The sequence below is a fragment of the Coregonus clupeaformis genome, chromosome 6 (genome assembly GCF_020615455.1).
Source record: "Coregonus clupeaformis isolate EN_2021a chromosome 6, ASM2061545v1, whole genome shotgun sequence".
Taxonomy (NCBI): Eukaryota; Metazoa; Chordata; class Actinopteri; order Salmoniformes; family Salmonidae; genus Coregonus; species Coregonus clupeaformis.
The window spans coordinates 37,533,580-37,560,015 of record NC_059197.1 but is presented as its reverse complement, the minus strand read 5'-3'; the positions used below and the strand labels follow the sequence as shown (position 1 = coordinate 37,560,015).

Sequence of the window (26,436 nt, the reverse complement as noted above, 5' to 3'; positions counted from 1 at the left end):
AGTCTCTTTTTTCTTATCCATGTGCCTCCAGAAACCACATATTGGAATTGGACTCATCTTACACAATAGAAAGATAAAACAAGACAGAGCATAATAGAACTTTACTCTTCTCTGATCAATTATTGACTTGTTCTGAATGAAGGGTGTGTGTATTCAAGTACTTAAAGAGACCATCCAATCTCTCTTAATTATATCAAGCTGTCTCACTAAACAGGAATGGCTGGTGTGCCCGTGTCTCTCTTAGCTTTAAGACTCAATTCCTCTTTTATTGTTGTTTCTTAACCAAAACTGGAGAGAGGACACTGGCTTTTGGAGTTGCGATATACATTTAGTAGAAAACAGACTCACTTCTATTTATCCCTAAAAAGTAGTTCAGTAAGATACTGTAGTCATACACATATTTTTGAAGTGCAAAATTAAAAATCCCAGATGGTTTTGGTAAAGCTCTTATTCCAGGTCTGTGTCCGTTCCACAGTAAATGTCACATCAATGAAAGGTTCTGCTGGGATGCCATCCAGCCTCATGGCTCCTTCAGTTACATTCCGTCAGGAGGTAATGGATGGAGACAGACAGATGTCCTCATGCAGTACCCTGACATGTAAAGAGTAAAGACACTGGTATGAGTCCTAAATGGCACCATATCCCCAATGGCACCCTATTCCTTATACAGTGCACTACTTTTGACCAGGGCTCTTGGGCTCTCTGGTCAAAGTAGTGCATTATATAGGGAATATGGTGCCATTGGAGACTCAGCCTTGGTGCTATGCCGGTGTGCTACAGTATGTCTGCTGTATGAATGATGATCGATGGGTGGACTGAGAGCCAAGGCCTTTTCTCAAGGTGAAATATGGATGGCCACAGCATGTTTGAGTTACTCTTGACTATCAGCTGTACCTTCCAATTACTCATTAACAAGGTTTGTTGCTTCTCTGAGCATCCATATACAGTTGAAGTCGGAAGTTTACATACACTTAGGTTGGAGACATTAAAACTCGTTTTTCAACCACTCCACAAATATATTTTTAACAAACTATAGTTTTGGCAAGTCGGTTAGGACATCTACTTTGTGCATGACACAAGTCATTTTTCCAACAATTGTTTACAGACAGATTGTTTCACTTATAATTCACTGTATCACAATTCCAGTGGGTCAGAAGTTTACATACACTAAATTGACTGTGCCTTTAAACAGCTTTGAAAATTCCAGAAAATGATGTCATGGCTTTAGAAGCTTCTGATAGGCTAATTGACATCATTTGAGTCAATTGGAGGTGTACCTGTGGATGTATTTCAAGGCCTACCTTCAAACTCAGTGCCTCTTTGCTTGACATCATGGGAAAATCAAAAGAAATCAGCCAAGACCTCAGAAAAATTATTGTAGACCTCCACAAGTCTGGTTCATCCTTGGGAGCAATTTCAAACGCATGAAGGTACCACGTTCATCTGTACAAACAATAGTACGCAAGTATAAACACCATGGGACCACGCAGCCATCATACCGCTCAGGAAGGAGACGCGTTCTGTCTCCTAGAGATGAACGTACTTTGGTGCGAAAAGTGCAAATCAATCCCAGAACAACAGCAAAGGACCTTGTGAAGATGCTGGAGGAAACAGGTACAAAAGTATCTATATCCACAGTAAAACGAGTCCTATATCAACATAACCTGAAAGGCCGCTCAGCAAGGAAGAAGCCACTGCTCCAAAACCGTCATAAAAAAGCCAGACTCCGGTTTGCAACTGCACATGGGGACAAAGATCGTACTTTTTGGAGAAATGTCCTCTGGTCTGATGAAACAAAAATATAACTGTTTGGCCATAATGACCATCGTTATGTTTGGAGGAAAAAGGGGGTGCTTGCAAGCCGAAGAACACCATCCCAACCGTGAAGCACGGGGGTGTCAGCATCATGCTGTGGGGGTGCTTTGCTGCAGGAGGGACTGGTGCACTTCACAAAATAGATGGCATCATGAGGAAGGAAAATTATGTGGATATATTGAAGCAACATCTCAAGACATCAGTCAGGAAGTTAAAGCTTGGTCGCAAATGGGTCTTCCAAATGGACAATGACCCCAAGCATACTTCCAAAGTTGTGGTAAAATGGCTTAAGGACAACAAAGTCAAGGTATTGGAGTGGCCATCACAAAGCCCTGACCTCAATCCTATAGAACATTTGTGGGCAGAACTGAAAAAGCGTGTGCGAGCAAGGAGGCCTACAAACCTGACTCAGTTACACCAGCTCTGTCAGGAGGAATGGGCCAAAATTCACCCAACTTATTGTGGGAAGCTTGTGGAAGGCTACCCAAAACATTTGACCCAAGTTAAACAATTTAAAGGCAATGCTACCAAATATTAATTGAGTGTATGTAAACTTCTGACCCACTGGGAATGTGATGAAATAAATAAAAGCTGAAATAAATCATTCTCTCTACTATTATTCTGACATTTCACATTCTTAAAATAAAGTGGTGATCCTAACTGACCTAAGACAGGGAATTTTTACTAGGATTAAATGTCAGGAATTGTGAAAAACTGAGTTTAAATGTATTTGGCTAAGGTGTATGTAAACTTCCGACTTCAACTGTACTTTAAACTTGGGGTCAGCTGCGTTGACTTCACGTATTTTCAGCCTCTCTCTCCCCCTCTAAATAGGACTACAGAACAGTCCTCCAGCTCCGTAAACTAGGGGCGATTTAAATAATGCAGGAATCCAAATACTCAATTACTGTTCAGCCATGCATGACCCAAGTACTGTAGACTACAGTCTTGCGTATAATGTGTTCCCTATGTGTGTCCTATAGCCTGTACAATACATCAGTTATGTCTACTAATGTGAATGATGACCATATGTTGGATATTCTGTATGCTTGATGTGCTCCCTATGTCTCCCCATTCCACTACCTTGACCTGGGTCAGGGTACGACCCCAAGGCACTAGGTGTGGAGCGGAGAGTCAAAATGGATGGCCAGTTGTTTTGGCTTTTTACAGTATACAGTATATAGCTTTTCAGGAAACAGACACATATAGTTTAAAAGATTATGGTTAAGGTGAAATATCCTTGTCTTGACAATTTATGCATTCTTGTTTGTTTGACAAATGGGGGTGTCCTCATTTCTACCATAACTCATACATTGTTAGCTATCTGGAGCCCTACTCTTTAGCAAATGTAGCCTACTTACTGTTGCTCAAGTCCAGTCTCTCTGCTGTCACGCTTCCCTTTGATGACACAGACATATCACTACCAGTGACAAATAGGAGAAACAGACAGCCTTTCCCTCTTTCACAGTGTTGTGAAAATGGAATCTTATTTAGATGATTACTGTATGATGACATGCCCACAGCAACAGATGTAGCTGGAAACATAAACCAGTGTCTATATTTAAACACACGTAGACAGCACTGTAGTCCTACAGTACAGCACAATACATCACCAAGGGCTAACGCATCCCACATTAGGTCACTCAGACTGTCTTCTGCTGCCCACCTCCCAGCTGACTGCTCTGCCAGACCTATGATGTACAGACAGTATAGAAACTATACAGTAGCTTTACTGTATGGCTGTCAATGTTCGAGACACTGGGACCAAGGCTGTGTCTGATAAGACACCCTATTCCCTATGTAGTGCACTGGGGCTCTGGTCAAATGTAGTGCACAAGATAGCGAATGTGATGTTATTTGAGCCCCACCCCAGGAGTTGTGTATTATGATGAGTCATCATCAGAACCACTCACTGACTCCTCTAGAGGCCCTCTCTGCTCTGTGGGGTTTCACTTATGCAATGCTACGCTTAGCAGAGAGAGAGAGTATTATTATTAATATTCAGGCTCAACTATTTATGTGATTCTAAGTGGAGTCTTCTGCTCTGTGACAATGTCTGTCTACAACAGATAACATTACTTGCTATGCATTAGTCATGCAAACATCAGTAGGCCTATATCCACTTCTTCATCCTGACATTCTTACAGTAAGAGACTCTCTCTCACACACAGTGGTGAGTCACTCGGATAGGGAGAAAGATACATCAAGAAATCAGGGTAGATCTTCCTAACCCTGTGGCCCCTCCCCTTACAGGGCAGTGGTGGTGTTCTTATGTTAGGGCTGAGGTGGATGCAGGGATAGAAATTAAACAAGCCCATGGCTTTTCTCTCCATGTAGCAACTGTCAATCACATTTTGGTATTTTATTATATGAGTGAGGGTTACATACAGTGTTTGAAAAAACCCTTTTGGGCTCTCTGAAACGAATTCACCTTTCCGTGTGAGGTTACAATTCTGTGTAAACCTTGGCTTAAGAATCTCCTTTTCACACCCACCGTTATATCTGCCATTCAACCTTTCTCCACGGACTTGTCAGAGTGCATTATTGGACAAAGCTGCTGTCTGGGGAACACTGCTTTTAAAGACATGTCCTCTCTCTGTGGCGAAGCGAGTGGGAGGAACTGGGATGGGGCTGCCGGGGGAGTGTATGTGGAGGGAGGGCAGGGGAGGGGAGGTAGACTGCCGCAGGCCTAGCGTTGCGACTAGTGAACATACAGAGAGATAGAGGAGGGAAGGCTGCTGCAGGCCTAGTGTAGCAACTAGCCAGCACACACACAGAGAGCACAGAGAGGGAGAGAGGGGAGGAGCCTGAAAGGTTTGGCTTGCACCCCTCTGATGGCACTGTTCAGCTGCTACCATTCAGCCGCTGAGAAGAGAGGGAGAGGGAGGGGCTACAGGGGGAGAGAGGGAGGGGGCTATGGTGCGAGGGAGGCAGGGAGAGCAGGAGGGAGGAAGGGAGAGAGGCGCTGGGGGTGTGGGGGGAGAGTGAAGGGGATCTGCTGAGATTCTTAGTCACTGAGTCTTGTAATCACTGGGCAGGAAAGAACAATGGGCCCTATAGCCTAGTCTGCTGCTTCTGCTGCTGCTGCTGGCTGAGAACAGCTCCAAATGTAAGGCACCCTATTCCCTACATAGTGCACTACTTTTGACAAAGTAGTGCAACATTAGTGCACTATGTATGGAATAGGGTGCCATTTGGGAGGCAAAATAAGTATGTCTTACGCTAGGCTCGATGCTGAGATCCGACTGCTACTGCTTCGGCTGCTGGGGTGGTTTAGAAAAGAGAGGGAAAGAGAGAGATAGAATGAGAGCACTGAAAGCAGAAGGAATGTCATTGTTAGAGCTGCTCTCAGCAGCAAAGACAGCTGCCTCTGGTTGCTCTGCATGTTGGTCTGAGGGCGGCTACAGCAGGTTAGCTCACCCTACTCTTATCTCTCTCTCTGTATAGAAGCAGAGCGAGACAGACAGATAGAACGGCAGGCAGAGAGAGAGAGACAGACAGGTGGTCCTCTCAGAGCTACTGTTATTCAGCTCTCCTCTGGGCCAGCTGGGAGTAAGGCAGGAGGCAGTAGAGGGGAAGGAACCAGGGAGGAATTTGGGGAGTGCCATTTTAAGGCTTCCTCTCTTTTCTCCTTCCTCTTTCAGCACCAGAACAACACAACAGAGAGAGGAGCTAACTGGCTGGAGAGCTACAGGGAATAGAGCTCTATGCTATGTCTACGGTGTCTACTGTGTCAAGTGATTGATCTCACAGTCTGGTGGGTAAATAAATTACCACCAGAGGAGAGAGAAAACAACAGCCAAGAGGGAGAACAGAAAGAGGAGGGAAAGAAGGAGGGAATCCCAGCGTCCATTGTGGTCTGTTTGTGAGCAGAGCGGTCTGCTGGTGTGCTGCTCCATCACAGAACAGAGCAGAGGAGATTGAGAGATCAGTTGAAATGAAGCGTCTCTGAGGAGTGATTACTGACCGAGCCTCAGCCGAGCCCAGCACATGAAAGATGAGTCCAGACTGAGGGACAGATAGCCTACAGTCCTACACTACAGGCTGTGGTGGTGGTGAAGATGTGAAAGGTGAGTGGACGTTTCTCTCTAAGGTAAGACTTCATTAGCTCAGCGGACTAACACAGTCTTGTATTCACATTCATTCTCTGGGTTAGTTGTATCAGGGCTGTGGTGGTGAAGACGTGAAGGGTGAGTCACTGGACATTTCTGGAGAAACAAGGTTGAAGCATAGCGAATAGAGATCCTATAATTCATTAGAGTGGACATTGGCTTCCTAGCAACATGACTAAAAATGCAGGTCTATGACATCATCCACTCTACTGAATTCAGGATATCTATGGGTTGATGTTTCTCACATATCAGGGAGTTTCCCCCGGTCTCTGTATTCTGTATTCCATTCCCTGGATTAGTTTTTATCTAAGTCACTCACAGGCATGGCCTGAAACTGTGTAGCATGATATTACCACATGCTACCATATGTCCTTTTCTAACGCATCACATTTTCTCCAGAATTGGCTGTTTGTGGTTACATTCTTAGATAAATAGGTTCTATCTAGAACCTAAAAGGGTTATTTGGCTATGCCAATAGGATAACCCTTTGAATAACAATTTTTTCTAAGAGTGTAAAAGGTTAAGAGGATAGAGTTGTGACAGTATTTCCTGCCCTCCGTGAATACGTTATTTTAGACAGTGTGGACATTGTTCTCTTATCAGGCCTGATCCTGATAAATTCCCACAGATTTAAGGCCAGTGTGTTCTTTTGTGGCATACTGCTTTCTAGCTCTGGGAACCTGCCAAGTTGTATCACACAGTCCTGCTGAGTCCCAAAGGGCACTCTATGGTGCCTGGTCAAATGTAGTGCACTGTATATGGAATAAGGTGTCATTTGAGACGCAGGTTATGAATACCTGCTATGGGCTCTTTGTGTAGGCAACACAAATATCAGTGTTGTAACATCATTTCAAAAGACATTTCAACCTGCTTGTTTTAAACATGATCTATACATAATCCTAGGTGTTACTGACAAAAATGTATTTGTGTTCATAGTGTGCAGAGCAGACAATCAACACTGCATAACAGGTTATATCATCTAAGAGCGTAGTGAATCATAAAAAGATTTGCTATTTCATGTTACAGTAGAATAGAACAAATATTTTTGTGCAAAGCTGTCTGAGAGTAGGGCCTAACTGTGGATGACAGAACTTTAACAAAGAGCTTATGAGTGCTACTGCATAAAGACATATTGATTACCAAACCTAATATAGAATAATAATATAACAAATCTAGAAGAATAAGACAAGCTTTTACATATGACGCTAAAATTAAGTGTCAAGGTTATGGAAAGGTTGCAGCTAGTGAGTGGATGTGTGGGGCTTGGGGTGGGAGTGTGGCTAGTGGTAACACTGGGCTGTAACACCGGGCTGATATGTGTTATAGTAGTACTGTAGCACTGGGTCTGAAGAAGCTGTGGGTAGGGATGTGGGTTGGGCTGTGGGTAGTAGTAGCAGTGTGTTGTAGCACTGGTCTGATAGTAGCAGGCCTTCCTCTCTCCTCTCTGCAGCATCTATAATAAAGCCTGTCTATATCAGGGCCTCAGAGTGGCATGTGGCTGGTGTCACAATGATCTGCTCCAGGCCATGCTGTGGCTGTGGCTCAGGCTCTGCTCTGCCCTGCTCTGCCCTGCTCTGCCCTGCTCTGCCCTGCTCTGAGAATACAGCCTGGCTGCCTGAATACAGAATAGGCCTCTAGCTTGGCTCAGTGGCTCTCATAATTAGAATAATAAATCTCTATGGCCTGGGTCTCAGGAGCGCTCAGAAGACAAAGACCATACAGCATATATCAAGTAGCCCACCCCAAAACATGTTATATAATATGGTGTATCTACAGATTGTGAGAAAACAGCTGCTTGATTAGTGAATGTGCATTGACCATGTTAGAGCAGTATATCTTTGTACAGTTGTCACTAATAGTTACCACTTCATGGCAGTATGTTGTTGGGGATGTAGTGGTTAATCTGTGTTCTATATGACAGATGTACAGCATGTCATCATCATGTCATCTCTACACTGTTAATCTGTAGTTGACCCACTGATACAAATCATTGTAATGCCAGCTCTGGCTTTATGTGCAGATATCCTATCAACGTCATTACTGTCTGTAGGCCCACTAAAACCACAGATTTTTAATTTTACTATACCGTAAAAATGTAATATATAAATCAGAGAAACAAATACAAAACATTAAGTGAATGGGTTGAATCCGAAATGGCACCATATTCCCTACATAGTGCAATAGGACCTGATCAAAAGTAGTGCACTATGAAGGGAATAGGGTACCATTTTGGACGGAAGAGGCATAACTGGGCCCCAAATCTGTCTTCTCCAGCAGGTGGCTTTTTAAAAGGTCTTCCGCTCACCAAGCGAGGAGTTTTTGTATGGAGGTCAATGAGATGGTGTCGAAAATATTGAATGGCTTATTTGCTATGTGTGGCTTATTTGATCGAATAGACGTTTCGTAATGATTAGGTTGTTACGAGTGTACGGATATAAGTAGGACGCGTGACATTTTGGCAACTCAGTATCAAGTATAAAGTGTTATATCGGAGTTGTGCCTGGTCGTCACTAGTTACCACAGCCACAAAGTAATAAACCCCACCCTAAATGTATCTTCTTCAAATGTGATTTTAAACCTAACCCCAACCACACTGCTAACATTATGCATAACCCTACCCTTAAATTAAAACCAAAAAGCAAATGTTTTATTTTTACGATAGAGCCAATTCTGACTTTGTGGCTGTGGTAACTAGTGGAAACCGTTGTGTCCGTTGTTCACACGCCTATATGCCCTCTCATTGGCTAGAATAGTCCCACCTGATCTTGCCTCATTTTTGGTCTTTAAAAAAAAAAATATATATATTTTTCTATATATTGTTTTTTGGGGGGGGTAGATCAGCTTAATATTGCAAATGTATTTTCATTGTTAGAGCGGCCACTAGAGTAGCTGGTCAATATAATGGATAATCTGTGCTTATAGGGATATGGTTGGGTAAACTAGGAGAGCACCCTTTACTTTGTCTCTTGATGATGATGTCATTGTTTCTGGACATCAATTCATTATTCTATACAATGACATGACGCCCTCTTCCTGCTGTGAAGCCATGAACTGATAGTGATCCTGTTCTCCCTTCCTGGTCAGGTGGGGCCTCCTCTTTCTCCATAGTTGCACTCTGATTCTCTATTAATTCACTCACTCTGTCATGGATTTAAAGGGAATGTACTTGTGTAAGAAAAATGGTGTAAACTCCCTCTAGCCAATGCTTTCACCAATCCAATGCTTCGACAATCTATGAAGAAAATTAAGCAAGGATACACTCCAGGGAAAAGAGTCTGAATTCGTAACGCAGTTTATGTGTCTCAGTGCTCTCACCCGCTCATCTCTCTCTCTCCAGGTGAAGAGGTGTTTGTGCTCCCTCTTTCTGTGAATGTCTGTCGCCATGGCGAAGCGTGAGACCGGCAGCACCAGCCCAGTGGTCCGGCAGATAGACAAACAGTTCCTGGTCTGCAGCATCTGTCTGGACCACTACCACAACCCTAAAGTCCTGCCCTGCCTACACACCTTCTGTGAGAAGTAAGTCCCTACCATACACCCTACATTTTACATTTTAGTCATTTAGCAGACGCTCTTATCCAGAGCGACTTACAGTTAGTGAGTGCATACATTTTCATACTGGCCCCCCGTGGGAAACGAACCCACAACCCTGGCGTTGCAAGCCCCATGCTCTACCAACTGAGCTACAGGGATCATCAACTAAATTCAGCCGCGGGCCGATTTGTTCTTGAGCGGATGGTTAAGGGACCGGAATATAATGACAAATAATTTGTAGACTGCAAATTGACCGAAAGAAGCCCATACAGATATAATATTTGACTAAAACATAATCATTTCAAAACTTGCTTACATTTGTATTTTATGTCTAACAATAAAATTAAATAAAACTCTTATTTTTTTCTCAGAAAACCTGGGGGGCCAAATAAAATCACTACCAGTTGGGGAACCCTGCCCTACACCCTAACCACTACAACAATACTAAAATCCTGCTCTGCCTACACACCTTCTGTGAGAACTAAGGCTGTGCCCGACTAAAACAAATCAGAGTCGTCTGTTCTGAAATTCTAAAACATGTATTTTTCCATATACACTATCGGTCAAAAGTTTTAGAACACCTACTCATTCAAGGGTTTTTCTTTATTTTTACTATTTTCTACATTGTTGAATAATAGTGAAGACATCGAAACTATGAAATAACACATATGGAATCATGTAGTAACCGAAAAAGTATTAAACAAATCAAAATATATTTTATATTTGAGATTCTTCAAATAGCCACCCTTTGCTTTGATGACAGCTTTGCACACACTTGGCATTCTCTCAACCAGCTTCATGAGGTAGTCACCTGGAATGCATTTCAATTAACAGGTGTGCCTTCTTAAACGTTAATTAGTGGAATTTCATTCCTTCTTAATGCATTTGAGCCAATCAGTTGTGTTGTGACAAGGTGGGGGGGTATACAGAAGATAGACGTATTTCGTAAAATACCAAGTCCATATTATGGCAAGAACAGCTCAAATAAGCAAAGAGAAACAACAGTCCATCATTACTTTAAGACATGAAGGTCAGTCAATACGGAAAATGTCAAGAACTTTGAAGGTTTCTTCAAGTGCAGTCGCAAAAACCGTCAAGCGCTATGATGAAACTGGCTCTCATGAAGACAACCACAGGAAAGGAAGACCCAGAGTTACCTCTGCTGCAGAGGATACGTTCATTAGAGTTACCAGCCTCAGAAATTGCAGCCCAAATACAGTGAGGGAAAAAAGTATTTGATCCCCTGCTGATTTTGTACGTTTGCCCACTGACAAAGAAATGATCAGTCTATAATTTTAATGGTCGGTTTATTTGAACAGTGAGAGACAGAATAACAACAAAAAAATCCAGAAAAACGCATGTCAAAAATGTTATACAGTGGGGAAAAAAAGTATTTAGTCAGCCACCAATTGTGCAAGTTCTCCCACTTAAAAAGATGAGAGAGGCCTGTAATTTTCATCATAGGTACAAGTCAACTAGGACAGACAAAATGAGGAAAAAAAATCCAGAAAATCACATTGTAGGATTTTTTATGAATTTATTTGCAAATTATGGTGGAAAATAAGTAGAGTGGCGTGGCCTAGCCAGTCTCCAGACCTTAATCCCATAGAAAATCTGTGGAGGGAGCTGAAGGTTCGAGTTGCCAAACGTCAGCCTCGAAACCTTAATGACTTGGAGAAGATCTGCAAAGATCTGGGACAAAATCTCTCCTGAGAGTGGGACAAAATCTCTCCTGAGATGTGTGCAAACCTGGTGGCCAACTACAAGAAACGTCTGTGCAAAGCTGTCATCAAGGCAACAGGTGGCTATTTGAAGAATCTCAAATATAAAATATTTTGATTTGTTTAACATTTTTTTGGTTACTACATGATTCCATGTGTTATTTCATAGTTTTGATGTCTTCACTATTATTCTACAACGTAAAAAATAGTAAAAATAAAGAAAAACCCTTGAATGAGTAGGTGTGTCCAAACGTTTGACTTTTATATACATTTATTTATTATTAATAATAATAATAATAATTATTCATTTATTTATTTGCTACTGCTCGACTAAAGAAATATCGGTCGAAAAAAAGCCTATCGACCAAACAATCGTCCAAACAATCGTCCAGTCGACTAAATGGGGTCAGCCCTAGTGAGAAGTAATTTGAACCCTTCCTATCTCTTCCCCTACCTCTCCCTAACTCTAACTACTGGCACAACCCCAAGGTCCTGCTGGGTTCTGATATATTTTTGTGCATCATAGTCTACTGTGTGTAGGAGAAAATTAACTATATTTGGTCTTTGCAAAACTACTTTACCAGATGTACAGTATTTCTCACTTATTTTAATCTAAGAAGAAAAATGTAATTCCTGCCCTGCAATAATGAGTTGTTGAATTAGGTCAGGGCATGAGGTAATGGTTTGAGAGAGAGAGAATTCTTACAGCATAAAGTCATGAGAGAGTCAAATATGTGTTATGGCATAAAGTCAGAGAGGATACTGGTACTGTATGCCAGGGATTTCCTTAGCAGCTTGGCTTCCCTGTGACTTAAGGTGACAGGCAGCCTCTCCAGGCCTGGTGGAGGGAGAGCAGGGTGCATTCTCCTGATGGTGCCACAGTACTGCTGCTTCATCCATCTCATCCATCTCAACAGACATTCACAGGGGGAGGACGGGGCACACACACCTCTTCACCTGGAGAGACAGAGAGAGATGGAGGAAGAGAGAAGGAGAGAGAAGGGAGAACACAGAGGAGGTGGCACAGTCTACAGTGATGCTGCCAGCTAGCAGCTCTTTCCACCCCTGCTACCCTCACTTGACAGGAATGCTCTCATCTGCCTGAGCGAGCTCTCCGCTCTCCGTATTGCCTGATACAGCTCACTGATGTCTGCCCTGTCCTCTGCCCTGTCTGTTCTGTTCACATAATCTTCAGGAAATATACGTATATATGTACTGGCTGTAGTAGGCTGCAATGTTGTAAGAGCCTTGACTTGACCCTTAGTATTGGTGCCAATTATTGAAAGGGTTGACATTTGTCTAAATGTAATGAACCATAACCATCAACTTGACATAGTTTATAACAAGCCATCCCTGTTCTTCTCTCCTGTCTTTTCCAGATGCCTACAGAACTACATCCCCCCTCAGTCTCTGACGTTATCGTGTCCAGTGTGTCGTCAGACGTCCATCCTGCCAGAGAAGGGCGTGGCCGCACTGCAGAACAACTTCTTCATAACCAACCTGATGGAAGTGCTGCAGAGGGACCCAGAGTGTTCCCCCCCAGAGGCCTGCAGTGTGCTGGAGTCAGTCAGTGCTGCTGCCGCCTGCCAGCCGCTCTCCTGCCCCAACCACGAGGGCAAGGTAGGCTTCTATTACCCCTCTACTGCCCCATCTACCCCTCTACTGCCCCTCTGCTGCAACTCTCCTGCCCCAACAAAGCGGGAAAGGTAGGCTTCAGTCTAATTGATGATACATTGGTGTCACTGACTGATTTAGTGCACACAACTGATTTTAGATCCGGGCCCGTATCCACAAAGCGACTCAGAGTAAGAGTGCTGATCTAGGATCAAGTCCTGCCTATCCATATAATCTTATTCATTATGATCTAAAAGGCCAAACTGATCCTAGATCATCCCTCCTACTCTGAGTCTCTTTGTGGATATGGGCATGGACTAGCTAAATCAGTACGAATCTGACTTGAAGGAAAAAGGACTGAGGGACGAAATTGCCAGTTTTCTATTGAAGTGAGAGTATTGTTCAGGGGTGTGGATTCACACCAATTACAAGCCCCTAAAAATGGAGTAAACGTATTCATGTTGACCTTGTCACTGTATGAATGAACATGCCTGGTCTATGGTGAGTCATCGTGTGTTGAGCTGTGCTGTGTGTTGCTCCCATGCGCCCCCTGTAGGTGATGGAGTTCTACTGCGAATCGTGTGAAACAGCCATGTGTCTGGAGTGTACTGAGGGAGAGCACAGGGAACATGTGACTGTCCCTCTGAGAGATGTCTTGGAGCAACAGAAAGCAGCCCTTAAGACCCAGCTGGATGCCATACGCAACAGGTACTGGATGGTAAACCTGTCTATTATTTTTTTTTAAATTTTATTTCACCTTTATTTAACCAGGTAAGCCAGTTGAGAACAAGTTCTCATTTACAACTGCGACCTGGCCAAGATAAAGCAAAGCAGTGCGATAAAAACAACAACACAGAGTTACATATGGGGTAAAACAAAACATAGTCAAAAATACAACAGAAAATATACACTGTTCAAAAAAATTAAGATAACACTAAAATAACACATCCTAGATCTGAATGAATGAAATAATCTTATTAAATACTTTTTTCTTTACATAGTTGAATGTGCTGACAACAAAATCACACAAAAATTATCAATGGAAATCAAATGTATCAACCCATGGAGGTCTGGATTTGGAGTCACCCTCAAAATTAAAGTGGAAAACCACACTACAGGCTGATCCAACTTTGATGTAATGTCCTTAAAACAAATCAAAATGAGGCTCAGTAGTGTGTGTGGCCTCCACGTGCCTGTATGACCTCCCTACAACGCCTGGGCATGCTCCTGATGAGGTGGAGGATGGTCTCCTGTGGGATCTCCTCCCAGACCTGGACTAAAGCATCCGCCAACTCCTGGACAGTCTGTGGTGCAACGTGGTGTTGGTGGATGGAGCGAGACATGATGTCCCAGATGTGCTCAATTGGATTCAGGTCTGGGGAACAGACGGGCCAGTCCATAGCGTCAATGCCTTCCTCTTGCAGGAATTGCTGACACACTCCAGCCACATGAGGTCTAGCATTGTCTTGCATTAGGAGGAACCCAGGGCCAACCGCACCAGCATATGGTCTCACAAGGGGTCTGAGGATCTCATCTCGGTACCTAATGGCAGTCAGGCTACCTCTGGCGAGCACATGGAGGGCTGTGCGGCCCCCCAAAGAAATGCCACCCCACACCATGACTGACCCACCGCCAAACCGGTCATGCTGGAGGATGTTGCAGGCAGCAGAACGTTCTCCACGGCGTCTCCAGACTCTGTCACGTCTGTCACATGTGCTCAGTGTGAACCTGCTTTCATCTGTGAAGAGCACAGGGCGCCAGTGGCGAATTTGCCAATCTTGGTGTTCTCTGGCAAATGCCAAACGTCCTGCACGGTGTTGGGCTGTAAGCACAACCCCCACCTGTGGACGTCGGGCCCTCATACCACCCTCATGGAGTCTGTTTCTGACTGTTTGAGCAGACACATGCACATTTGTGGCCTGCTGGAGGTCATTTTGCAGGGCTCTGGCAGTGCTCCTCCTGCTCCTCCTTGCACAAAGGCGGAAGGTAGCAGTCCTGCTGCTGGGTTGTTGCCCTTCTACGGCCTCCTCCACGTCTCCTGATGTACTGGCCTGTCTCCTGGTAGCGCCTCCATGCTCTGGACACTACGCTGACAGACACAGCAAACCTTCTTGCCACAGCTCGCATTGATGTGCCATCCTGGATGAGCTGCACTTCCTGAGCCACTTGTGTGGGTTGTAGACTCCGTCTCATGCTACCACTAGAGTGAAAGCACCGCCAGCATTCAAAAGTGACCAAAACATCAGCCAGGAAGCATAGGAACTGAGAAGTGGTCTGTGGTCACCACCTGCAAAACCAGTCCTTTATTGGGGTTGTCTTGCTAATTGCCTATAATTTCCACCTGTTGTCTATTCCATTTGCACAACAGCATGTGAAATGTATTGTCAATCAGTGTTGCTTCCTAAGTGGACAGTTTGATTTCACAGAAGTGTGATTGACTTGGAGTTACATTGTGTTGTTTAAGTGTTCCCTTCATTTTTTTGAGCAGTGTATATACAGTGTGTGCAAATGTAGCAAGTTATGGAGGTAAGGCAATAAATAGGCCATAGTGCAACATAATTACAATTAGTATTAACACTGGAATGATAGATGTGCAAGAGATGATGTGCAAATAGAGATACTGGGGTGCAAATGAGCAAAATAAATAACAATATGGGGATGAGGTAGTTCGGTGGGCTAATTACAGATGGGCTGTGTACATGTGCAGTGATCGGTAAGCTGCTCTGACAACTGATGCTTAAAGTTAGTGAGGGAGATAAGAGTCTCCAGCTTCAGAGATGTTTGCAGTTTGTCTATACTGCTCTGTCTGTAATGAGGGACGGTTTTAGGGTCGTTAAAGCCCTATTCTGAATACATTGACCACTGTGTACACACTGGATAAGTCTTGGTAAGTGCAATGATAAAGTACAGTTTTCCAGTCTGTGGGTTTCAGCTTCTCATGGAGGACTGAAGGTCGATAGAAATTGCACACACATTTAGTCAGTTCCTCTGTTCATGGTCTTCAGTTGATTGGACTGTGTGAGGTAGTGACAGTATACTGTTTCCTCTTCCTGTCCCAGGCTGCCCCAGCTGAGGGCTGCTATAGAGCTGGTAGGGGAGATCTCCAAGCAGCTGACTGACAGGAAGAACGAGGCAGTGACAGAGATCAGCAGTACCTTTGAGGAGCTAGAGAGGGCGCTACACCTCAGAAAGACCGACCTCATCAGTGACCTGGAGAACATCTGCTGCACCAAGCAGAAGGTACCTGCAACAGGATTAGGTCTGCTGTCCCAAATGGCACCCCATTTCATATTTAATGCACTATTTTTGACCAGGGCCCATAAGGCTCTGGTCAAAAGTAGGGCACTATATAGGGAATAGGGGGTCATTTGGGACAATGATGGTCTATGAAGAACTATTGCTCTCTTACTTCTATGGATGACTATCTCTCTCTCCACTCTCTTTCTCTCTCGGTCTTACCTCTTTTTCTCCCTCTCTCTTCACTCTGTTTCTGACTACCTACCTACCATTATCTCTCTCCTCTCCTCCCTGTCTCTTACTATCTCTCTCCTCCCTGTCTCCAACTATCTCCCTGTCTCCAACTCCCTCCTCTCCTCCCTGTCTCCAACTATCTCCCTGTCTGCAACTCCCTCCTCTCCTCCCTGTCTCCAACTATCTCCCTGTCTCCAACTCCCTCCTCTCCTCCCTGTCTCCAACTATCCCCTTGTCTCCAACTCCCTCCTCTCCTCCCTGTCTCCAACTATCTCCCTGTCTCCAACTCCCTCCTCTCCTCCCTGTCTCCAACTATCTCCCTGTCTCCAACTCCCTCCTCTCCTCCCTGTCTCCAACTATCTCCCTGTCTCCAACTCCCTCCTCTCCTCCCTGTCTCCAACTATCTCCCTGTCTCCAACTCCCTCCTCTCCTCCCTGTCTCCAACTATCTCCAACTCCCTCCTCTCCTCCCTCTCTTAGCATCTCTCCTCTTCTCTCTGTCTGTAGGTGCTCCAGGCCCAGCTGTCCTCTCTCCTGCAGGGTAAGGACAACATCCAGAGCTGCAGTAGTTTTACGGAGCAGGCTCTTAGCCATGGCAGTGCTACAGAGGTTCTGCTGGTCCAGAAACAGATGGGAGAGAGGGTCAGCGCCCTGGCCCGACACACCTACCCAGAACAGGTCTGTGGACACATTCATTGATTTGTTTGTTTGTTTCACATAAATTATGTACGTATATATAGGTTACGTCCCAAATGGGCCCCGGTCAAAAGTAGTGCACTATATACGGAATAGGTTGCCATTCGGGACAAAGCCATAAGGATGCTGGTTATACGTAACAAACCTGCCCTTGCCCCCTCCCAGCCCCATGAGAACGGTCATCTTGACTGCCAGGTGGAGACGGAGGGTCTTCGTCGTTCCATCCAGAACCTGGGCGTGCTCATCACCACGGGAGCCGTAGGCCACACCTCTGTCGCCACGGGAGAGGGACTACGCCACACCCTGGTTGGCCAGCACACCACCGTCACCGTGACGACCAAGGACAAGGACAGCGAGCTGGTGAAGACGGGCAACGCGGCACTGCAGGCCGAGATTGTGTCGGTGGACGGGGCGGTAACCATGGAGACAGAGGTGGTAGATAATAAGAATGGGACGTATGAGGTGAGGATAATTGTACTTTGTATATGACATCATAACTTGCAATATATGTATTGTGTAATGTATGTAATCTATGCAATTTATGTATTGTGTCAAGTGTTTAATGTACAGTGTTTATTTTGTATACAGCAGTACAGTCTGTCTAAGACTATATTCCCCTCGACGTGCCTGATAAGGGTCTGTTCCAAAATATTCTGCAGGTGGGCTACACTATGCGCTCTGAGGGGGAGTTCTCCTTCTCTCTCCTCCTGTACGACCAGCCGGTCAGGGGCAGTCCATTCCGGCTGCGTGCGGTCAAACCCTCGGACGTCCTGCAGTCTCCAGACGATGTGAAGAGGAGGGTGAAGAGTCCTAGTGGGACAGGGGGCCACATCAGACAGAAGGCTGTGAGGAGACCCTCCAGTATGTACAGCACCACCAAGAAGAAGGAGAACCCCATCGAGGATGAACTCATCTACAGAGTCGGTGGGTGCAGATCATAGAGACATGTAATACCTACTAATATTAGTCTAACTCTGTCGTACAGCTACTCATATTTATATTTGAGTCATTTAGGAGATTATCTTATCCTATGACTTGAAATAAGTGGATTTAACTAAAGTAGGTAAGACAGTCACGATTGCAAATTGCTAGTAAAAACATTTTCAAAAACAACTTTCTTTGCTACTCTTTGATAATCAGTTCAAAAGCCTGCATGGTACAAAACAGGCCATGGCTGAAAAGAAGGCAATACTAATACATTGGTTCAATGCTCCCATAGTTTATTTAAGCAATGTTACTGATGAAGACATTCACATTTGACTTGTTATTTTACGCTCGTATCCAGAGGCAGTGTATGCAACTGAAGTAGGTACAGTAAGACTAAAGTAAGACAACTACATATAACGATCAAGTTGGATAATAGCTCTCTTTGTTTTCTCAGTGCAGGCTGCAGGGTACAGACAATGCTGTGGGAAAAGAAGGAAAATACTCACACTTTGTTTCACTGCTTTTGAGGTCTCTCTGTGATAACTTGTGACTCTGCTATTTAGCCCTTTGGTCCATGGACACTGAGACTCAGTGTTCTTACTGTATGTGTGATGGTTTGACTCAGTGTTCTTACTGTATGTGTGATGGTTTGACTCAGTGTTCTTACTGGATGTGTGTATTTGACAGGAACCAGAGGGAGAGATAAAGCAGAGTTTACAAACCTCCAGGGAATCTCCACCTCCAGCAACGGACGCATCGTAGTGGCTGACAGCAACAACCAGTGTATACAGGTGAGACTACAACCATACAACCAGTGGTGGAAAAAGTACCCAATTGTCATACTTGAGTAAAAGTCAAGATACCTTAATAGAAAATGACTCAAGTAAAAGTGAAAGTCACCCAGTAAAATACTACTTGAGTAAAAGTCTAAAAGTATTTGGTTTGAAATATTCTTAAGTATCAAAAGTAAAAGTAAAGGTATAAATCATTTCAAATTCCTTATATTAAGAAACCAGACAGCACAAATGTCTTTTTTCCCCTTTTTTTAACGGAAAGCCAGGGGCACACCAACAATCAGACATCATTTACAAATGAAGCATTTGTGTTTTGTGAGTCCGCCAGATCAGAGGCAGTAGGGAAGGCCAGGGATGTTCTCTTGATTTTCTTGTGTTAATTGGACCATTTTCCTGTCCTGCTAAGCATTCAAAATAAACGAGTACTTTTCGGTGTCAGGGAAAAAGTATGGAGTAAAAAGTACATACTTTTCTTTAGGAATGTAGTGAAGTAAAAACGACTTAAGTAGTACTTTAAAGTATTTTTACTTAAGTACTTTACACCACAGCATACAACCATTGAGAGAAAGGTAACCATGTGTGGAAGTGACATCGTGCAGAGTGGGATGAGTGTACTAAATTAATGGATGCAAAGCAGAAAAGGTATTAGGTTAAGGCTATAGTTTCAATCAAAGTATCACAGGTCAAGCACATATTTCAGGGCAAATCTTAAATGCCACGCTATTCCTTATTGTCCCTGAAGAAAAAGGTAATTTCAAATCTGTTTCTGAGTGTTGTTGTTGTGGTATTCTTCTCCAGGTGTTCTCCAACGATGGGGCATTCAAGCTGAGGTTTGGGGTCAGGGGTCGGTCGCCGGGTCAACTGCAGCGCCCAACGGGGGTCACCGTGGATATGAACGGTGACATCATCGTGGCCGACTACGACAACCGCTGGGTCAGCATCTTCTCCTCCGACGGGAAGTTCAAGGTGAGAGGTCATGAGGTCACTCTAGGAGACTGGTCTTGAGAAAGACATCGAGCTGAAACGTCAACATTAAACAGTCTCTACTATATCCCCTCTCCTTGTATGTTCTATACATACAGGGTGCACTGAGCTTTCCCATAGCTGCCCCTTTGATTTGCACGTCAGATAAGACTCATCACATCACAATTCACATCTCTCCCTCTCCATCCCTCTGACCCTCCATTCTCTCCGTGACAGAGTAAGATCGGGGCGGGTCGTCTAATGGGCCCTAAGGGTGTGGCGGTGGACAGGAACGGACACATCATCACTGTGGATAACAAGGCCTGCTGCGTGTTCATCTTCCAGGCCAACGGGAAGCTGGTCACCAAGTTTGGAGCCAGGGGGACTTCAGACAGACAGTTCACAGGTAGGGGAGACACTCATTGCTTGATCTATCTGTGGTTTTGCAGTTTTGGGACTTATTCCACTGTTTGTCACTATTTTTGGAACAATTCCTGTTCTATTGTACCAGGCAAACCAAGACAAGCACTGTGCAAGTGAAAGTATTTGACATATACAGTATACTGTATTTGCGATTTGCACCAGGTCTGGGCACAGCTAGCACTGAGCAAGACACAAACCAATGTACTATACATAATATATGTAATGAGCTTTCCCATAGCTGTCCCTTTGATTTTCAGACAGTTTGCAGGGACTGGGGGAAAAACCGTGTCTTCTCCTTTCTGCTTTTCACTCTTTGGTCAATGTGATTCTCTTCCATTTCTATAATCCTCCAATGATATGGCTCCCCCTGCTACATGGAGAAACCTTTAACTCATTTCAATCTTATCTCTGATTGTTTTAGAAAAAAGTGGTACAAACATTTCACTGGAACCCAAGCTGAGTAAATCTGGCCCTGCATTCAGTAAGTATTGATGTATGGTATAGCAGTCTCTTCATGATACAACTGCCCATTGCCGTGTCTCACATTGTACATTGCTTGGTGTTTCCCTTTGTGACTAGTGTTTCCATAGTCTTGTTGTGTACAAAGTCCTAAAATGGTCTGGAACTTCCTCTACTGCACTGTTATGTTGATGACTCATCCTCTCTCCTCCCTCTCTCTTCTCCCTCTCTATCTCTCCCTCCCCTTCCCTACCCTACCCTAGGTCCCCACTTTGTGGCGATCAACAACAAAAATGAGATTGTGGTAACAGACTTCCACAACCATTCAGTGAAGGTACGTCTCACTATTCTCTGTGTGTGTGTGTGTGTGTGTGTGTGTGTGTGTGTGTGTGTGCTATCGTTACTGTAGTCAAATCAGGTTGGTTTAAAATGCTTTGACTTCAGGCCTTCAGCGTTCTGTTGTTGCAGCTTTATGTCACTCCCTCACTGCCATCCTGTAGTTACTGTATGTCACTGTGCCACAGGAAAACGTCCCACTCCCACTGTTGGGTGTCTGATGTCAGTTTGAATCATTCCAAATGAAAGGAATAGAAATCCCCAAACTATATTATGGTAACTGTTGGATGTGCATAGTAGACCACCTCTGAACAGTTTAGGTTAGGGTTGTGGTTTAAGGTTGTGCTTGAGGCTAGGGTTAGGATTGAACCTGGATGTGGACCTGAAGCTAGGGTTGTGGTTGTGGTTGAGGTTAGAGTTAGGGTTGAACCAAGATGTGGAAATGAAGCTAGGGTTTGGGCACACTACTTCTGAACCGTTTGAATCCATTCCCTAATAGGTGTACAGTGCAGACGGAGAGTTCCTGTTTAAGTTTGGTTCCCATGGCGAGGGGAACGGACAATTCAACGCCCCAACGGGCGTTGCCGTGGACGCCAACGGGAACATCATCGTTGCCGACTGGGGGAACAGCAGAATACAGGTCAGTTAATGATGAACTTAAGAAGCAGCATTAGTCATTATTTTGTATTTACTCTTTTGAGTTAGATCAAAAATAATATGATCATAAGTAATGTAACTTATTATGAGTACAGCTGACCCTGACCTTGATTTTGTCCTGCAGGTGTTTGATAGTTCCGGGTCGTTCCTGTCCTACATCAACACCACAGCAGACCCTCTCTATGGTCCACAGGGCCTGTCTCTCACCTCTGATGGACACGTGGCTGTGGCTGACTCTGGCAACCACTGCTTCAAGGTTTACCGCTACCTGCAGTAGGTAGAACCATTGCTTTAGGGACGGTCTGTTGCAGGCCTACCACTACCAGGTACATCCCAAATGGCCCCCTATTCCCTTCATAGTGCACTATATAGGGTTTGGTCAAAAGTAGTGCACTATATAGGGAATATATTGCTATTTGGGATAAACCCCAGATCTGGGCCGGACAGACAAACCAACCACAGCCTGACCTGGGTAAAAAAAGAAAGAAAAAGTGGTCAAATACTTGAAAGTATTTGAAAAGTGTTTGAGATGTGCTTGATTTACCTATTTATTTGAGTTTGCACTTTTGGGACTGCTCCATTGGTTCAGGCAAACCAAATCAAGTGCAGCACTTGAAGTATTGGAAAGCATTTGATCTAATGTATGTATTTTTGCCCCCAGGTCAGAGCACGTGCTAGCACTGAGCAACGACACAAACCAATGTACTATACATAATATACAGGTGCAATGAGATTTCCCATAGCTGTCCCTTTGATTTGCACATCTGATCAGATCCACGTCATCCGGTTAGTGTTCTCTGAACCCCCCAAACATCATGAAGTAACAATATAACCCCAGTTGACTCCTCCCTGTGGTGTGTGTTATGGAGTTGTGTGTCCAAAATAGCACCCTATTCCTTGTGTAGTGCACTACTTTTGACCAGGGCCAATTGGGCTCTGGTCAAAAGTAGTGCACTATGTAGGGAATAGGGTGCCATTTGGGATACATCCTAAGTGTGTAGAGTGTATTTACCTCTTTGTTCAGTCATCGATGTAAAACTACGAGGAGGTATGAAGTGTGTATATACTGTGACTGATATTATGAGACCAGATCAGTGATAGATTGAAGTACATGTATAATAATTGAGCCATGTTGTGAAGGAGCTGGTCCCAATGCATGAAGTATTATCTTTACCTTGTCAGCTCAGACAGGACAACATAACAGTGGAGTTTATGAACTCATAAGTTGTTTCTTCTCCATGATCTAAGTGCAACGAACAATGTGCTTACAGTGAAACCAACCAACCACGCAAAGCAAAAGCTTTTGAAACATAAAATCTCTTTCCGTTGTATCGAAGAACAAACTGACTTAACCTAAAGCCATCTCACATATAAAACGTCATCACCATCTGTGCATTGATTTGCTGTATGTACTGTATATGCATAACTGTATACTGTATATAATGGATCATTATGCATCTTTATCTGTGCTTTGATTTTAAAACGCATATCTTTTGATTATTCCGAGAACAGCAGTCTAGCATTCCAGCATTTCTAACTAAGTATGGCAGCTGTCCTAAAGTGTGCTTTTTAAAACAGGAGTTCAGCTGGAGAATAGATATGTGTCATGATTATTGCAGATGTGAGCAGCACAATTATTATGAACTTTGTTAATATCTGTTCTTTTTAAAAAGTACAAAAATGAAAAATGGAATTGCTAATTTATTTTATACACTAGCTCAGCATTTACAAATTATTTTTCTAATTTGATGTGTTTTTGTTTTATTTTTTAGAAATTCACGCTTTTGTCATGTCTCCATATACAGTAAAAACCCCTAGTCATTTTGAGGGGATTTGTTAGAGTAGAACAGTGCAGATTTAGAATTTGTAAGATTTGATTTGCCAAAAAATAAATACAAGTGGGTTGTGAAATGTGACAAAAGTTGGAGTACATATTGAAAACCAATACCCATGATTATATTACTTAGTGTTATTGAACATGCAAAACTACATTAGATATTTTTACTAACTTGTGGTTTTCAGTCTTAAATAAACACTGTCAACAGTAGAATTACCATTTATATAGTTTGTCTTCAGAAGCTGAAGCCACAGTGGGAATGTATCAACAGCTTCAGCGTGTGTTAAAGGACTAGAGTTATAACGTTTCATTGCCTGGTTATCACAGTTCATTACCAGGTTATAACAGTTCATTACAAGGTTATCATTTAATTGCTGGGTTATAACAGTTCATTACCAGGTTATGGCATTTCATTACCAATTTATATCAATATTGTCCTGAGGGAAACATTAGCATTAGATGAGCTATAGTGCTCTCACTCCCCCTGGTGTTCACCGCTGTAACAAAGCACCCTTGGTGCCACAACAGAGTCTCTATAACCTCTCTGACGTCATTATGCCAAACAGCAGCCAGACAGACTGTGTAGCCAATCACAGTTTGTTTGATTAAGGAGTATTAGACACATCATCACTATCTGTAACCTTTGTATTTCAACAATATGTCACTCAATCTTGTTTCTATTTTCTCTGTGAATATGCACTGGTAATAAAAGCACATGGTTTATGGAGATACTGAGTGTGCTTTCTGCTTTCCTCTATTCATACTAAAAATATATCCTTCTCTGTATCACAGTCTCTCGCTCTGTTGATGTCCATGACAGTCATCCTGGGTCACGTGATGTTCAGGAGGCACAACTTTCTGGAACGTTTCGGATAGAAATGTGTTGCATAGAGCCGACATATTTCCCTATTCTCAATGACAGACAAACATGTCTGTTCTATATAATATATTTACAGTTGAAGTCTGAAGTTTACATACACCTTAGCCAAATACATTCAAACTCAGTTTTTCACAATTCCTGACATTTAATCCTAGTAAAAATTCCCTGTCTTAGGTCAGTTAGGATCATCACTTTATTTTAAGAATGTGAAATGTCAGATTTTTTAAAAGATTTTTTTCTAGAGGAAATGTCAGAATAATAGTAGAGGGAATGATTTATTTCAGCTTTTATTTCTTTCATCACATTCCCAGTGGGTCAGAAATGTACATACACTCAATTAGTATTTGGTAGCTTGGCCTTTAAATTGTTTAACTTGGGTCAAACGTTTCGGGTAGCCTTCCACAAGCTTCCCACAATAAGTTGGGTGAATTTTGGCCCTTTCCTCCTGACAGAGCTGGTGTAACGGAGTCAGGTTTGTAGGCCTCCTTGCTCGCACACGCTTTTTCAGTTCTGCCCACACATTTTCTATAGGATTGAGGTCAGGGCTTTGTGATGGTGACTCCAATACCTTGACTTTGTTGTCCTTAAGCCATTTTCCCACAACTTTGGAAGTATGCTTGGGGTCATTGTCCATTTGAAAGACCCATTTGCGACCAAGCTTTAACTTCCTGACTGATGTCTTGAGATGTTGCTTCAATATATCCACATAATTTTCCTTCCTCATGATGCCATCTATTTTGAGAAGTGCATCAGTCCCTCCTGCAGCAAAGCACCCCCACAGCATGATGCTGCCACCCCCGTGCTTCACAGTTGGGATGATGTTCTTCGGCTTGCAAGCAACCCCCTTTTTCCTCCAAACATAACAATGGTCATTATGGCCAAACAGTTCTATTTTTGTTTAATCAGACCAGAGGACATTTCTCCAAAAAGTACGATCTTTGTCCCCATGTGCAGTTGCAAACCGTAGTCTTGCTTTTTTATTGCGGTTTTGGAGCAGTGGCTTCTTCCTTGCTGAGCGGCCTTTCAGGTTATGTCGATATAGGACTTGTTATACTTTGGATATAGATACTTTTGTACCCGTTTCCTCCAGCATCTTCACACGTTCCTTTGCTGTTGTTCTGGGATTGATTTGCACTTTTCGCAACAAAGTACGTTCATCTCTAGGAGAGCGGTATGACGGCTGCGTGGTCCCATGGTGTTTATACTTGCGTACTATTGTTTGCACAGATGAACGTGGAACCTTTAGGCATTTGGAAATTGCTCCCAATGATGAACCAGACTTGTGGAGGTCTACAATTTTTTTTCTGAGGTCTTGGCTGATTTCTTTTGATTGTCCCATGATGTCAAGCAAAGAGGAACTGAGTTTGAAGGTAGGCCTTGAAATACATCCACAGGTACACCTCCAATTGACTCATATTATGTCAATTAGCCTATTAGAAGCATCTAAAGCCATGACATCATTGTCTGGAATTTTCCAAGCTGTTTAAAAGCACAGTCAACTTAGTGTATGTAAACTTCTGACCCACTGGAATTGTGATACAGTGAATTATAAGTGAAATAATCTGTCTGTAAACAATTGTTGGAAAAATTACTTGTGTCATGCACAAAGTAGATGTCCTAACCGACTTGCCAAAACTATCGTTTGTTAACAAGACATTTGTGGAGTGGTTGAAAAACGAGTTTTAATGACTCCAACCTAAGTGTATGTAAACTTCTGACTTCAACTGTATATCTGGATGTTCACCGAAGGCAACCAAGGGCTATATTGAACACTGGTTGATCTCGTACTGTTTCATGAAGTCCTTGAGCATGTTACAGGCTTTACGGTTCTTAGTAGCTTTACACTTCCTCTCCTCTGGAATCTTCTCCATCCACATCTCATTATCCAGGACATAGACAGGCCTACAGAAGACAGCATTTAGTAATACAGTCCTGGGGTACACAACATTTAGTTATACAGGTGTGGGTAGGATAACATTTAGTTATACAGGTGTGGGTAGGATAACATTTAATTATACAGGTGTGGGTAGGATAACATTTAGTTATACAGGCCTAGGGTGGACAGCATTGGAGTATCTTACTCAAACTGCACTGGAATAGTCTCCCATTCTACACTGTACATACAGTTGAAGTCAGAAGTTTACATACACCTTAGCCAAATACATTTAAACTCAGTTTTTCACAATTCCTGACATTTAATC

General features: G+C 43.4%; 2 protein-coding genes across 5 annotated transcripts in view; one reads left to right on the top strand and one right to left on the bottom strand.

The window, feature by feature from the left end:
- The window catches only part of LOC123481318 (tripartite motif-containing protein 3-like), a 28,154-nt gene extending 4,072 nt beyond the window's left edge, over positions 1–24,082 (top strand). The window contains exons 2-16 of one of the 4 annotated variants that reach the window (XM_045220372.1): positions 5,460–5,885; positions 9,265–9,443; positions 12,559–12,799; positions 13,350–13,501; positions 15,853–16,033; positions 16,771–16,941; positions 17,125–17,421; positions 17,619–17,883; positions 18,574–18,677; positions 19,479–19,646; positions 19,881–20,049; positions 20,488–20,547; positions 20,789–20,859; positions 21,361–21,501; positions 21,643–24,082. In XM_045220372.1, coding sequence (XP_045076307.1) covers positions 9,298–9,443; positions 12,559–12,799; positions 13,350–13,501; positions 15,853–16,033; positions 16,771–16,941; positions 17,125–17,421; positions 17,619–17,883; positions 18,574–18,677; positions 19,479–19,646; positions 19,881–20,049; positions 20,488–20,547; positions 20,789–20,859; positions 21,361–21,501; positions 21,643–21,795 — 2,319 coding nt within the window. In that variant the 5' untranslated portion in view covers positions 5,460–5,885; positions 9,265–9,297 and the 3' untranslated portion in view covers positions 21,796–24,082. Of the gene's footprint in view, positions 1–5,459; positions 5,909–9,264; positions 9,444–12,096; positions 12,800–13,349; positions 13,502–15,852; positions 16,034–16,770; positions 16,942–17,124; positions 17,422–17,618; positions 17,884–18,573; positions 18,678–19,478; positions 19,647–19,880; positions 20,050–20,487; positions 20,548–20,788; positions 20,860–21,360; positions 21,502–21,642 lie in introns of all 4 variants that reach the window. The other 3 variants (XM_045220373.1, XM_045220371.1, XM_045220374.1) reach the window with 3 other exon arrangements.
- A 1,814-nt stretch (positions 24,083–25,896) lies between these two features.
- LOC121567886 (complement C4) overlaps positions 25,897–26,436 on the bottom strand; it is a 34,666-nt gene continuing 34,126 nt past the window's right edge. Inside the window, exon 40 of the mRNA XM_045220367.1 lies at positions 25,897–26,137. Within this exon, the coding sequence (XP_045076302.1) occupies positions 25,996–26,137 (142 nt within the window). The 3' untranslated portion in view covers positions 25,897–25,995. The remainder of the gene's footprint in view (positions 26,138–26,436) is intronic.